General features: G+C 47.9%; 1 protein-coding gene across 3 annotated transcripts in view; it reads right to left on the reverse strand.

Annotated features, from left to right (window-relative positions):
• The window catches only part of LOC101829808 (myocardial zonula adherens protein), an 88,321-nt gene extending 78,073 nt beyond the window's left edge, over window positions 1-10,248 (reverse strand). For 2 of the 3 annotated variants that reach the window (XM_040740315.1, XM_013117456.3), the window contains exon 1: window positions 10,072-10,248. In XM_040740315.1, the coding sequence (XP_040596249.1) occupies window positions 10,072-10,146 (75 nt within the window). In that variant the 5' untranslated portion in view covers window positions 10,147-10,248. The remainder of the gene's footprint in view (window positions 1-10,071) is intronic. The other variant, XM_005075460.4, reaches the window with a different exon arrangement.
• Between the last annotated feature and the right edge of the window lie 4,513 nt (window positions 10,249-14,761).

The following is a 14,761-nucleotide window of genomic DNA, read 5'->3' on the forward strand; positions in this document are numbered from 1 at the left end:
CTTCTGACTATAGGCCACTCCACCCAGCTCAAACCAGACTGGCATTTACAGACATTAAAGTGTACGTCGCACCAGGTGGACCATGCAAATCTGTGATTCCAGCATCGATCATTTCTGTCAGGCTGAAATGACCCAGGGCATATCTGTTGGCAGAAGAAAGGAGGTATGCTTCTACTGTACCATACTCCACACACACATGTAGATGCACACACATGTTTATGTATTCACATGCACACAGGCCCCCACATTCACTAGCTAAGTGGCTTTGGGAAATTTATTCTCTGAATTTCAAGAATAAGATGAGATTAAATGAAAGGCATGCCTCTATAAATGTTGAGAGAGAGAGAGAGTGTGTGTGTGTGTGTGTGTGTGTGTTTACATATTATACACACACTTGTGTTTGAAAGTATGGACACACACACATACAGTTGTGTCAGCTCTAGCTACCACGTTTGAGGCAGAGCATCTTGGCTGTCTGCTGCTACACACACCAGACTAGCAGGCCCGTGAGCTTCCAGGGATTCTCCTGCCTCTACTTCCATCCCTTTGCAGGAATGCTGAAGTTACAATTTTTAAGTGGGCTCTAAGGATTCAGACTCAGGTCCTCACACGTGCTCAGCAAGTGCTTTACTGGCTGAGTCACCTCCCCAGCCCTGTTAAAGCATTTTTATTATTATCCAGATACTATCACTGTGCCCTCAACCTACACGCCCCAAAACAAAACAGGTCCACTTGGCTTCCTGACCCTCATTTCCATGGAAACTATTTGGGCAACGAGATTTGGAACATGAGACGGTAAACAATGCCTTTTCACTGGCTGATGGATCCCAGAGGGGCATTCCCTAATGGCCATAGTTTTCAGGAAAAAAGACCTGCATTAATTTATCCAAAGGTGAGATGGACCTCACCATTGCTGAACCCATTCTCCACTGGCCCTCTGGAAACTCTGACATTCCTCCACACGCTTCCCACAGTGGGCAGCTACACCATGTCATCAGACTGGGCTGTGAGCCATGACCACCCTAAGGTCCACAAAGCCAACAGCAAATACAGTGCATAAAAATGAAATGAGCCTGTAACATAAAAGTTTTGGCTTCAGCTCCTGGGCACTTGCAGCAGGTGCCTGGGGCTACACCCTCAGGTCCTACCTGAAGCATCTTCTCGAATCAATAGAGGGTCTGATGGGAACAGCTATTCTTAGTAGACGCTGACCCACTGATGGCCCACTGTCAACTACATAAGCAACTTAACCCCAGGGTCAGGATCACACAGCTCCCTAACAAACACATGATCCCAGGGAAGGATCACACAGCTTCCTAACAAACACATGATCCCAGGGTCAGGATCACACAGCTCCCTAACAAACACATGATCCCAGTGAAGGATCACACAGCCCCCTAACAAACACATGATCCCAGTGAAGGATCACACAGCCCCCTAACAAACACATGATCCCAGTGAAGGATCACACAGCCCCCTAACAAACACATGATCCCAGGGTCAGGATCACACAGCTCCCTAACAAACACATGATCCCAGTGAAGGATCACAGAGCCCCCTAACAAACACATGATCCCAGGGTCAGGATCACACAGCCCCCTAACAAACACATGATCCCAGTGAAGGATCACACAGCCCCCTAACAAACACATGATCCCAGGGTCAGGATCACACAGCCCCCTAACAAACACATGATCCCAGGGAAAAAACAAAGTCACAGAACAAAATGTTAAGACTGATCCCATTTTGCTTCTAAATACATTCTTATAATTAATATAGATTTAAAGGGATAGATACACCCTTAAGGAACCACAACTGTTAACGCTGTTCATCTCCCCCCACCAAAAGAGGGGGGATTTCTGTGTTGCTTGCAACTGTCTCAAGTAGTTTATAAACTAAAATAATAACAGGGGGCTGGAGTGGTGGCTCAATGATTAAAAGCATTTTTCCCCAATCATGAAGACCAAGGTTCAGCTCTCAGCAGCCATGGAACAAGCTAAGTATCCTATCCACACATGTAGCCCCAGTTCTGAGGGGAATGGAGACAGGAGGATTGCTTGCAGTATATTGGGTTTGGGGAGAGATTCTACCTCAAAGGAATAGATGGAGGATGACAGAAAAGGATACCAGATGTAAACTCTCTTTTAGACTCCTCATTTATGTACAAAAGTACACACAATCACACAAACAATTATAGTAATAACAATAAAAATTAAAAGTGAATATGTGTGGAGGGGGGACTAATTCTTTCTAAATTGGATACCTTCAGGAGCAGCAAACGGCACACACTAGCAGCCTGGGAAGTATTCTAAATTCCTGATAATAAGCCAGGCGGTGGTGGTGCACACCTTTAATCCTAGCACTCGGGAGGCAGAAGCAGGTGAATTTCTGTGAGTTCGAGACCAACAAGAGCTAGTTCCAGGACAGTCTCCAAAAGCTACACAGAAACACTGTCTCAAAAAAACAAACAAACAAAAAGATTTATTTTTGAGGGGAATGGGAGGACGGGAGGGAGAGGGAACTGGTACTGGCATGTAAAACAAGATTGTTTCTAATTTAAATAAAAATTAATAATAAAAAAGAGACTCTGATAAGGAACCTGACCCCTGAACCCTGCCCAGGAGAGTGACTGGGCACAGTCCACCTCCCTCTACCCATCTTCCCTGTGGGGACTCTCCTCTGAGTACAGCAACCCATTTTATGATGCTAATCACCATGGCTTCCTGAAACTCTTACACTCCTCCCATGGCTTTCCCAGGCTCAACAGTGCTCAAGAGGGAGTTAGACAGTTTTATGCCCAGGGCTCTCCTCAGCAGCCGGCTCAACCCTTGAGCTCTGAACACTGTGGAGAACTGCAGTTTATACGCCATTGCTGTCTCACCATCCATAGACAGGAACTGCACACAGCAGGCTCCATTCTTTGATCACTGAACTCCTACAACTCGTAAACAACTTTTTAAAGGTTAGAAGGAAACCATAATAGCAAAGAAGCTCCTGTACCCCCAGGCACTCATAAGCTATTAATATTCTCATTAGCATAGCAGTAAGATGAAGGATAGCTGAGAGGTTCAAGTGTGGGAGTCCACACTTCTTGGTTTATAATGCTGGTTTTGACACTAGCTATGAAACTTTTAGAAAGTGGCTTTACCCCCTAGTGCTTCAGTTACCTTAGTTGTAAAATGATGCTAAGAACACTGCATTCTCTTTCAAGTGAAGAAGGTTAAATTAGCTGACACATGTTAATAGCTTGAGCAGTCTCTGGCCCATGTTAGAACTCTGAAAGTGTTCTTACTCTACGGATAAATGAAGGAGAACCTTAATCTCTACTGGAAGTGGGACTCTGCGGGAAAGGCAGCACCTAGAAATGCCACATGAGCTGGGTATAAAAGTACAGCGATAACTTTCGGGTCAGTGAGGTTTGGGAAATCTATCATCACCAAATGACAGACATCTCCCAGGCAAGGTGTTCCAGATAGCCCAGGTACTGCTCAATGCTGGCATGTCCAGACAGTGACAAGCCAACCTGAGCTTTTGTTTTACAGGTGAGATGAATGTAAACAGAACTAAGGGCCAGAGACATTGAAATATGAGTTCATTTCAACTATTCAACGGGATAATGAAGTGTCTCCTAGTACTGCCTGTGCTACAGACGGATGGAAGGAAAGACACAGGCTGAGATCAGGCAAGGGTATAACCAGGATGGCTTTTATAGCCTTTCCAGGGCCTCACAGGGTAGCTGTGTGGTTGGGTTGGATAGTTTGAGGGGGTGAACTCAAACAAAGGAGACCATACCTGAAACTCCCCAGAGATTCTCCCCCTGTCTTCAGAGCCATCCTCCTGGGAGGGAAGGCCAGAGAGGAGCAACTAGTATTCAGGTCTCCTTCACAAAAAAAGGTACAATTCAGCCTTTGTTTGTAGCTCAGGACACCTAGGGAGCTCAGGACATCCTCTGGGGCCCTGTGTGATCCCTTTAGTGGAGGCAGAGGTCCTCATCTAGAGACACACTGGGGTTTCACCCACCTTTTTTCCCTCAGCTTCTGATACTGGGGTGGGGGGTTCCTATCTCCAGGGGAGAAGATGACCCGGGGAGGTGACAAGAGTTTGCTAATCAGACGGCAAATTGGATTTCAGTAAGGAAATTAACCAAATGCATTTATATTTCCACTCCTACTGTGGGGCTCTGTCAAGCTGCCCTTAAAAACTGCAGGTGTGGCCTTTGTGGGTGTGGCTGGAGGACTGACCTCCACTCCCTGCTCAACACAAGCGTCCAACCTCTGGAACCTGCATGCCAGGCTGTGTGGGAACGGAGCAGGCACCATCTAGATAAGGTCTGTTATGACCCTGAACTTGCAGCTTCATTATCTATAGCAAGGAGGGGCCAACTTTCTATAAAAAGGGCTAGATAAGAACCATTCAGATTTAGTAGGCCACGGTGAAATCCACGCTTAGCTCAGAGACGTAAAAACAGAGCAAGCCAGATCTGCCTGAGGTGCAGCATCTAGTCTCCTCCTCTCAGCGTGAGAAAGCGCCCTTCTTTGCCGTGTCAGGCCTGACACCACACAAAAATCACCAGGAGGAGGCAGGAGACTGCCCTTTCTCTCCCAGCTCTCTCTGGATCACTCTATACTAGCCACAGAATATACCCAAAGTGCTAAGATCTGAGGAGGTAGAAGTCCGTGAATGCACACAAAAATTCTAATACATCTAACAGTGTTTTGACCCCTTGGCCCTGCCCCAACCATAACCCTGATGGCCAACCACAAGGCCCCAGAATATCTGCCTTTCTGCGTAGAGAAACGCTCTTATCAGCTGTACACACAGTCACATGGTGCTTCCCAGTGCACACAGGGACTAGTCCTTACTTTCAGCCTGTGTTGAATACAGTTAAAGCCTGAGGTGGTTTTGAGGGAGACCCAGACATAACTGTTTTAAGTTGCCTAGTAACTCTATGTAGATCCAAGGTCGAGAGTCACCAAATTAACCCAATAAATGAAATCCCAACTGCGGCAGAGTAATAGGCAAGGAGGTTACCTGGAGGCCTTGCCAGAACTGTCAAACCTGTCTCCTGGGCCAGCATTTCTATCCTACCTGCATCCTTCCCAGGTAGGACTGAGGCATTAGGCTTGATCCCAGGACTTCTCTTCCTAAGCTCTCCTTTCCCAAATGTATGTGGTGTGTGGTTTCTTTGGAAGTCTGGCTGCCATTATGCCTTGTACCTCCCACCTTGATTTTCTACTGAAACACTGTCTTTCAGTAGCCTGGAACTCACCAAACAGGCCGTCAGTCCCCAGGGATCTGCTTGTGTCTGCCTCCCCATTGCCTGGCTTTTCATTTTATCTTATTTCATTTCATTTTATTCACATGGGTTCTGGGGCTTGAACACAGGACCTGTGCTTGTGTGGGAAACACTATATTAACATAATGCACCTCTAGAGCTTCGCAAGTGGTCACAACTTCACACAACTGTGGGTTGCACAAGCTTGAGGAGATGAGGGCTCGGAGCAGATTCAGATTCTCAGTAGGGGAGGAGCATGAAGCAAAGAGGGGAAAACAACATTGGATCTCCCCTCTCAGCATGAGAAAGCGCCCTTCTTTGCTGTGTCAGGCCTGCCGCCACACAAAAATCACCAGGAGGAGGCAGGAGACTGCCCTTTCTCTCCCAGCTCTCTCTGGATCACTCTATACTAGCCATAGAATATACCCAAAGTGCTAAGATCTGAGGAGGTAGAAGTCCGTGAATGCCTGGAAAGAGTTAGAGATAAAGGACAAGAAAGACAAAAGTCAGGTCAGGGTCCTGAACATTACACTAGGAGGTTGGCTTTGCAGAGGTTCCTGAAGCAGAAGAAGCAGGTGGCAGCCTTTTGCATGCTAGAAAAGATCATTGTCTTCCACAAAGAATGGATATGAGCCATCGATGTAACTGACATTTAGGAGACACAGCTCATCGGAAGATGTAAAGAAGTAAACACCACTGCATTATTCTACACGCTGGAAAAGTACTGGGGCCATTTTAAACCATAAAGCAGGTAATGGATGAATTACTGAACCCCAGGTTCAACTCCAGCGAGTCAGCTCTTGAACTCGATCAGGCAACGAGGCTCGCTGACACGGAAGGGTGTGCCAGCCACCAAGAAGCGTGGTTGGGACATGGAGCTCCAGGTCCTTTGCCTGGATGCAGGTGCACAGCACGGTGAGACATCAGCAGGGACCACTTCCAGGCCTCTGCAGTGACCTAGGAACAAGGCTAGACTTCCTCTCCACACGCTGCAGAATAAACATGGAACTCCCCATAAACCAAGTGTCCTTGAAAGCCCCAAGTCTGACCACCCTACACTACACAAGGCAAGATGGGAAAACAAAAGAAAAGGGGGGGGGAAGCTGGTGCTTTTCTGAGCCTGTAACTGTCAGATGTTAGTGGCAGAGGTCTTTGGCTTAAGTTCCAGTGATGCTACGGTTCTAGGACCACAGCCTGGCCTGTCAGGAATTGGCTCAGAGGACCCCAAGCAGAAGCCAGGCAGTTTTCTGAATGCAATGAAAATCCCCTCCCTCCCTCAGTGGATACTGCAATTGGCTTCCTTCCGTCAGAGGCTGAATTCCCCCAAAATCCCACGTCCCTTCCTCTGATCCTAGATGGTAATTATGTACACACCCTCCTGGTATTCCACGGGGATACAGGATACAGAGCCATGCAGACTGTTTCCTCCTTTGAGAAGAAGAAGCTGGGCGAACACCTGCCAGCCCCTTTCACATGCCAGTCAAGGGGAATTCCTTATGTTTGAACCAACAAGGCAGGAACACGACTGTGGTGAGCACAGCATCAGCAGGGAGTGATGACTGGCAGGCCTCGGCTGGGTTTTAAGAGAGAGAAGGCCTTTGCCAAGGGAAGCGCTGGCTAGGAAACAGTCTTAGCCCATGCCTTGTTTGGGCTTGGCTGTTTTACTCCACCAAAGGGTCACAATACCAGCTACAAGCAGCCAGGCCTCCTTTTCTCAACAGAATCCAGTACAGGAGAAACCCTGTGACCGGTGACAGGCCTCACAGTCCATTCTGCTCTAGCCCAGGGGATGAGCTGCCAGAGACAGCATGTGCCTTCCACTCCAGGCACACAACCTGGCCCCATAACTGACTTCATTTCAAAGGCCTAGGCTGTGAGGCTAACCTTTAATTACAAAATCCCTTTCAAAATCAGTGAAATCCTTCATACAGCTATTTTTTCCCAAATTCCACCCCCACGTCCCTCAAGGTCATCTTTCTAGCTGCACCTATTCTCCAAACACTTTATCTTCCCACTGTTGCCATAGATAAAACTATTTTTAGTGCACAACTGGTTTGAAGGCAAATATGTTTTTTTAATTCCCACTGGTTAGTGTGTATGAACACCTCCCGGAGTTTTGTTTATCGGCTAACAGAAATCGCCCACCCCACTAGACTCCCCGCACCCAGGGATGATTTCAGATAAGAGGGAAGCAAGCACATTTGCAGGTGGCAGTCACTGAGCAAAGGGTGGCCTGTGACAGCCTGGTGGGCCACACTGCCCTTGCAGCTGACTCAGGGCAGCTCCTGCACAGTGTCACCTGCCACCACCACTTCTGGTTGGCTTGAAGTCTGTGACAGCACAGCCTGGTTTTCCCCACTGCCACTACTTTGATAAGCCCTTTGGATAAAGCTGCTCTATTTTAGTAGCTAGCAGACCTTTTGACTTTGAGACTCGGCATTGACCTTTGCAGCGCTCACACTCAAGAACCAGGCAGTGGAGTTACAGAACAAACACAAGCATGGCATGGTGTCTTAAGAACATCCGTGACTCTGTGTTGGACTGCATTCACAGCTAACCTTGGCCATGGGCAGCCCACAGAGTGACAGGTTGAACATACCCCCAAAGCATCCCAGTTTGAGACTATCTCTTGTCCAATACCAGGGAAGAGGCTAGAGGATACAGAATTTCTTGAAAACTTTTCAATTTCAGAAACATTTCTCATGGTTATTTATTTAGTGAATACTTTTATTTTCTTGTGTTTCTAAAAGGTTTTTTTTAATCAGTGTTTTGTTCCAAGGCAGGTCTGACACACATTATCCTACAGTGTGTGTCAAGCATCCACTGAGAGAAATGATAAGCCTCTCTTCACAATCAGTCAGCTGGCCTCCAAACTCTTGTTCCTGCTGGAAGACTAACTAGCAGCTCACCTTCAGGGAGAGGCTTGCCTCACACACCTCAGAAAGAGCCTTCCTTTTAGCGTCACTGAACCCTGGAAACACTTTGCTCACTACAAAAGTCATCACAGTTATCATTTGTGACAATGTCTGCCTCAAGGAGCAGAGTAGAGCTGAGTGCCCAGCCCTGTAGCCTACAGAAATAGATCTATAAATGTTCCGTGAGTCAGTTAGTCAATCAACACATCATAGCTTCTCAACACACTGGCCCTGCCAATACCAACACATACACACACATACACACACCTAGAACCTAGAACCTAGAACCTTTAGAAATAGTCTGTCCACTCTGGAGATCACCCATGGAGGGCCTCGCCCTCCCTGGGGATCAGAGTGGGGATTGGGGGGGGGTGAACCTAATAGGGGAGGATGGGGGTAGAGGGAGCTGGGATTGACATGTGAAGCAAGCTTGTTTCTAATTTAAATAATAAAAAAAGAGTCTGTCCACAAGAAGTGATAGCATGTTCCAGTCAGAGGCCTGAGTTCTTCAGCCCAGCATTTTGATGCAGTCTTACCCCACAAGTGTGTCCAAATGTCAAATTACCATTCAAGGGGGAAAATATCCTCAGATGCTATTGAATGTGCCAGCCACATCTGTATTCACCCACAGGATCCCACTACTTACCTCAACCAGAATCTCCCTGGGGGTTGGGGGGTGCTGCACATAGCTCAGGACTATCTTTTCAATTATGTCATTTTTTTGTCAACCAAAATTTTGTTCCAATTAACAAAGCTTTCTATGGGAAAGGAAGGTCAAATATCCTTTCTGCAGTAGGGTAGGACTATGGTTGGAAACCTACTAACCAAATGTGACGATTACTTCATGACGCTAATGATCAAACAACCAGAATCTGTCAGCCTTGAGTGTCTACCATGCACACACACACACACACACACACACACACACACACACACACACACACACACACACACACACCTTCACTTGGCCCACACCCAAAAGCAACACATGCCTTTCGTGTATAGGTAAAGAAAGACGGCTTGTAAGGTCAACGAGTACATCTACAAGTCAAGCAAACTGGCCTGACTACTGAAGGGGCTTTTGGCCTGGACTTAACCTGTTTATGATCAGAGAAGAGGTGAGTATTCAATATCATGACACCAAAACTAAAAAGCCTCAGGCCGAGCTCTAACAGGGTTCTCTGAGGCTGTGATCTTAGAAGGGACGTGGAATGTGAACTTGACCATGCTTTCACGGAGCACCCGAGAACAGGCAGAGCACAGACTGTGCCTAAGTAAACAGATTTCCACGGGGACACCTCCCTAGAGATGATGCCCAGGGCTTTAGGACTGGCCCCAGTGCTACAAAGAAGAAAGTGCCTGCCTGCATAAACTAGAGACCTACACAGTTGCGGTGGTGGTCAGCAGCTCAGCTCTGACCTGCAAACAGACTGCCACCTTGACAAAGCGCGTTCCTCAACCAGAGGCACTCTGTCACTGGTGGATGGACTCACGGACGATGCTCCTAACCAAGAGATGGAGGAAAGCTGGCATTTTAAATACATCCATTGCTTGGGTATCTCATGGTAGACACCTCAGAAACCTCTTTCTTGCCATTTTTTAACTAGTGCCACGTTTAAGCTTAGCTTAACAGTGAAGACAAGCAGAAGAAGGTTCTGACTATTCCAGAAAGTCCCCTAAGCCTTCTCTTCCAGCCGCCGGTGTGTCCAGAGAGAGAATCACTGTGCAGTCCAGGACAGGCCGGGAAACTTGAGCCAAGATGAAGTATCTCGGTGGCCTGCAGCTGACCCCTAAGTATCCTCCCCCCCACATCTCTACAGAGGGGTCGACAGGGATGGGTGCAGGAGACTGCGGCAGCTCCTATTCCAGCTAGCTACTCACCCTCCTACTGGGTGTCCCAGGCGACTTGGAGCTGCCACCTGAGAGCAGGGTGACGGTGGACGTGGAGCGCAGCATCTCGCAGCGGCTGTGGAACGAGGGCTGGGTGCCGGCACTGCTCCGGGGCAGGATAAACGTGCGGGGCGCACCCAGCGTAGGGGAGGCTCAGACACTTGAGGCTGTAGCTTCCGCAGGGCAGGAGCCCGGGGGGCGGGGTCTGGGAGGAGCCTGGAAGGGGCGGGGCCAAAGTGCTCGCTAGACCCGTCCAGCCTCATTCTCTCTCCAAAGTTGAGCGTCATCCTCTCAGAATCTCCCTGTCCAGTCTACCTGCACACGCTCTAGGTCCAGTTCTCTGACACCTGTCTATTTGGTCTCACGACCCCAGTGCTTTCCGCCAAACCCGGAGGACCACTGGGACCCTTGTTCTGGGTAATTTATTCAGTAACTACACGGGCCTATTTCTTGTGCCTCCTAGTAAACGGCCGATCCCTGTCTTCACAGAATTTGTACACTTATGGGACCATGAGAAGCGACAGTTGTCGTTGCTATGGTAGAAGACGGGTATGTGTGCTGGGAGTGTGCAACTGTCCTCAGGTCCTCAGGAGCAGAAGGAGGCGCCCAGAGGAAGTGACTAAGCTGAAGACCAGAAATGCAAGTCGGAGGAAACCAGACACAGCCGTCCACCACATTTATCTAGTGATTACTGTATGTCCATTTGGGAGGGCTGAGCACCCATTACGTCAACCAGTCTCTACGACCACGCTTTGGGGTAGGTGTCATTATTACCCTGCACCCCATTTTGCAGATGAGGACATTGACTCATCAAGGGTTGAGTAAGGCAGCAGGAGCCCCACCGACTGCTGGGTGGCCAAGCTAAGGGGTGACCTACTCTGGTCAGCCCCCTAGGGCCTTGCTGGGGCACTCTGCTGCCCCCAGCAAAGATGAGAGCAAGGTAAGGGCAGCCTGCCACCTTTCTGAAGAATCTTGTCACAGTGCAAGGAGTTAAAAGTGGAGAGGAGCTAAAGAGAACCCAGGCCCTGTCAGTAAGAACCTGATGTGCATGTGTGACTTTTACCAGCAGGGCCAAAGTGGGAAGAATCTCCTTTCAACACCCAGGCAAAGTCCAGCCTCCTCACCAACTTCCTCTCCCTCTCCCTCTCCTCCTCTCCCTCTCCCTCTCCTCCTCTCCCTCTCCCTCTCCTCCTCCCCCTCTCCCTCTCCCTCTCCTTCTGCCTCTCTCTCTCTCTCTCTCTCTCTCTGTGGTGTGTGTGTGGTATGTGTGTGTGTGTGTGTGTGTGTGTTTAAGGTTTACTTTTTATTTTTAATTATGTGTTTGTCTAGGCGATTTCAGGTATCCTCAGAGGCCAGAGGATTCCGATCCCTTGAAGCTGAAGCACCTTGGTTGTGAGCCACCCAACATGGATGCTGAGAGCTGAACTCTGTCCTCTGAGGGGCAGTGAGCTCTCTTGGTAGTGAGCCATCTCTTAGCCTGGGCTCTCAGGGCTCCTTGTTCATGTTCTCCTCAGGCCTCACCTCCACCCCACCGCATGGATCTGTTAACACCCTTGTCTTGCCAAGGAGAAATCTAAGGCCAGACACACAGTTAACTGGTCAGTAGCCATACCTATCCCTTTTTACTCTTCTCCTCCCCCAGACCTTCCTCTTCCAAAAGCCCAATCCATGAGGTTCCCTTCTATCCTCCTCCACACAGCCCTCCATTCCTAGTGGTGCCATTTACAAACCTAAACTCTAAGCCCATCCTTCAATACGTAGTCATCAAAGGGTGGCTGTTGGGGCTGGATAGTTGACTCAACAGTTAGGAGAAATTACAGAGGACCAGAACTTGGTTCCCAGCACCCACACAGTGGCTAACAATTGTCTGTGACTACAGTTCTAGGTGATCTGACACCATCTTTTGGCCTCCAGAGGCACCAGTTGCACACATGGTACACATAGCTACATGCAGATAATACGTCCATGCACATAAAAAGGTAAATAAACAAATCTTTAAAAGATAGTGTTGAAAGTCCCTAAGAGTTAGTCTGTATCTGCATGGTTACCTCAGCGGAAAGAAGCTAATGGTTAATGTCATTTTGCTATTTCGCCCCAAGGAGATAGGAAATGGGCTGTTTTTACAGACGTAGTCAAAACAACCTGGCATCAGTAATGTTTACTTATATCATGGCAACCACCCAAGTGACCATTCAAAATAGGCTCAGCATGGAGAGAGGGGGAATTTGCATGTCTACATTTTGTACATTGTGCTGATTAGGCTATTTTGTTTCTTTGTTTTGTCAACTTGACATAGCTAGAGCATTCAGTAAGAGGGAACCTTAACTGAGAACATGCTTCCATCATATTGGCCTGTATGCAAGTATATAGGGCATTTTGTTATTTTGCTATGGAAGAGCTCACTGTGGGTGGAGCCACCCCAAGGCAGGTGTATAAGAAAGCAGACTGAGCAAACCATGCAGAACAAGCCAATAAGTAGCATTCTTCCATGGTGTGTGCATCAGTTCCTGTCTCTGGGTTCCTGCTCTGTTTTCCCTCGATGAAGGATTATAAGATGTACACTTAAACAAACCATTTCACCCCCCACCCCATTTCTTTTGGTTATGGTGTCTTATCACAGTGACAGAAGCTCTAAGTCACCTATCCATCCAAGTCTTTTTCACTGTAATATAATGGTTTGGTTATCAACAAAACAGCAAACTGCTCACCAACTTGTGACTCTGATTAAAAACTAGATCCTGTTTACATCCCTGTCCCACAGCCAAAATACATCACCAGAATGCACTAAGTGCTCAGTAATTTTGAATGGGTGGAAAAACATTACAGAGTAACATTGCAATTTATTCTTAATCCAAACAAATAAGATCCTTGCCAGACCAACTTAAAAGGTGACCCAGGGTCGCCCAGCAATTTGTCAGTGTAAGTTAGCCAAAGGCCCCGGATTGCCCAGCCAGGGCCATTGCCAACATCATAAAGTGTTGTGGGTAGCAATCAGGCAGGTGCAGGCTGACCAAGACGAGAAAGATGAGACCACAGGAATTACAAAATCAAGGAGTTGGAAGAGTCCCCAGAAAGTGGGGAAGAGGGGTGAGGAGGAAAGTGGGGAGGTGACCCTAAGTCAATGGAAAGGTGGCTGCAGGTGGAGGGGGAATAAAAATCAAAGCCGGTTTCTGCAAACAGCTCTGGGAGAAGATGTACAAATGAAGAATGACTCCTTCCAAATGAGGAACTGGGCTAGAGAGACAGCTCAGCAGTTAAGAGCACACACTGCTCTTGCAGAGGATGCAAGTTTTAGGTCTGAACACCTGAGTAGGATGGCTCACAGTCCTGTAACTCCAGCTCCGGGGGATCTGATACCCTCTTCTGGACTCCACGGGCACCTGCTATTGCACACACACACACACACACACACACACACACACACACACACACACTATTAAAAATAAAATAAATTAAAAAAAAGAGGACTCAAAGGCTGAGAACTCTAAGGTATAGAGAAGGAATAGAAGGAAAGAGGAGAAAGGGGACAGGGCTCTGATGCAGAAGGCCGTCAAGCAATCTTCCAACATGCTGGGGCCTCTCTAGGCCCTCCCTGAGCATTGATAGAGGGTAGATGACATGATCTGTGCTGGAGGGACCAGGAGTTCTGACACACCGTCTTAGCTGCTGTTGTTTTCTGTCCACGATATTAGCCTGAGTCCTGCCCTAACTGCCTCTGCTGAAGCACAGGTGTGCAGAAAATTCTAGATGCCCGTATAAATGACTTTCCTTTTCTTGAAATCAGTTTCTTAACTGAATCTCCTTCTCTCATATCCTCCAGGCCTCTGCTTCCACAGTTGTGTTTGTTGCTTCCTGATGAAGCCTGCCTAAACTCTGGACATCCTTAGCTGAGGGCCTTAGGGTGGGATCCAGTTCTCTAGCAAAAATGGTTTTTGTTTGTGGGGAGAAATGACCAAGAATTGAATCACTCACCAAGACACCAAGACACAAAAGAGGAGAGTTGAGGGCATGCTAGGCCTTCTGGTATTTGTCCCCTCTTCACTTTGAGTCCCTGAAGAATCCCTTTCTTCCTTTTACTTGACTGTGACAACATCCCAAAGTCCTGGCACATTCTCCTCTTCTGAATGCCACAGAGACCAAATGTTCACAATGGGAAAGGACACATTTCCAGCCCTGGGCAAAAGTGTTGAATTACAAAGCCCCTTTGCATAAGTAGAATAAGTAACAGCCATATTGACAGGCCTCTGAGAGGCAGGGAGTAGGGCCTAGTGATAAGGAAGGCAGACTGAGAGGAACCCAATCCCCAGACAACTCCCTCAGATCCTCAGCATTTATAAGCCTGTCTAGACATGGGCTGCACCTGCTGCTGACCCACTAGGGAACAGAAACTCACTGAAGCAGTGCTGTGACCTCACAGCTAGCCCATAAACAAATGACACATTCATTAAGATAACCTGTACTGTTTGGATTTGAGTGTGCGATGTTCCTCACAGGATGCAATGTCTGCATCTTAGTCCACAAGCAATGGCTTCGTTTTCATGAGACTGTAAAACCTTTAGGAATCGGGGTTCACCTGGAGGCAGAGCGTCACTCCGGGCAGGCCTTTGAGCATTATAGCCTGACCAGACTTCTGGTCCCATCCTTTTTGCTTCCTGTTTGGCCAAGATGTGAACAGCTGCTC

The sequence above is a fragment of the Mesocricetus auratus genome, unplaced genomic scaffold (genome assembly GCF_017639785.1).
Source record: "Mesocricetus auratus isolate SY011 unplaced genomic scaffold, BCM_Maur_2.0 Super-Scaffold_100691, whole genome shotgun sequence".
Lineage (NCBI taxonomy): Eukaryota > Metazoa > Chordata > Mammalia > Rodentia > Cricetidae > Mesocricetus > Mesocricetus auratus.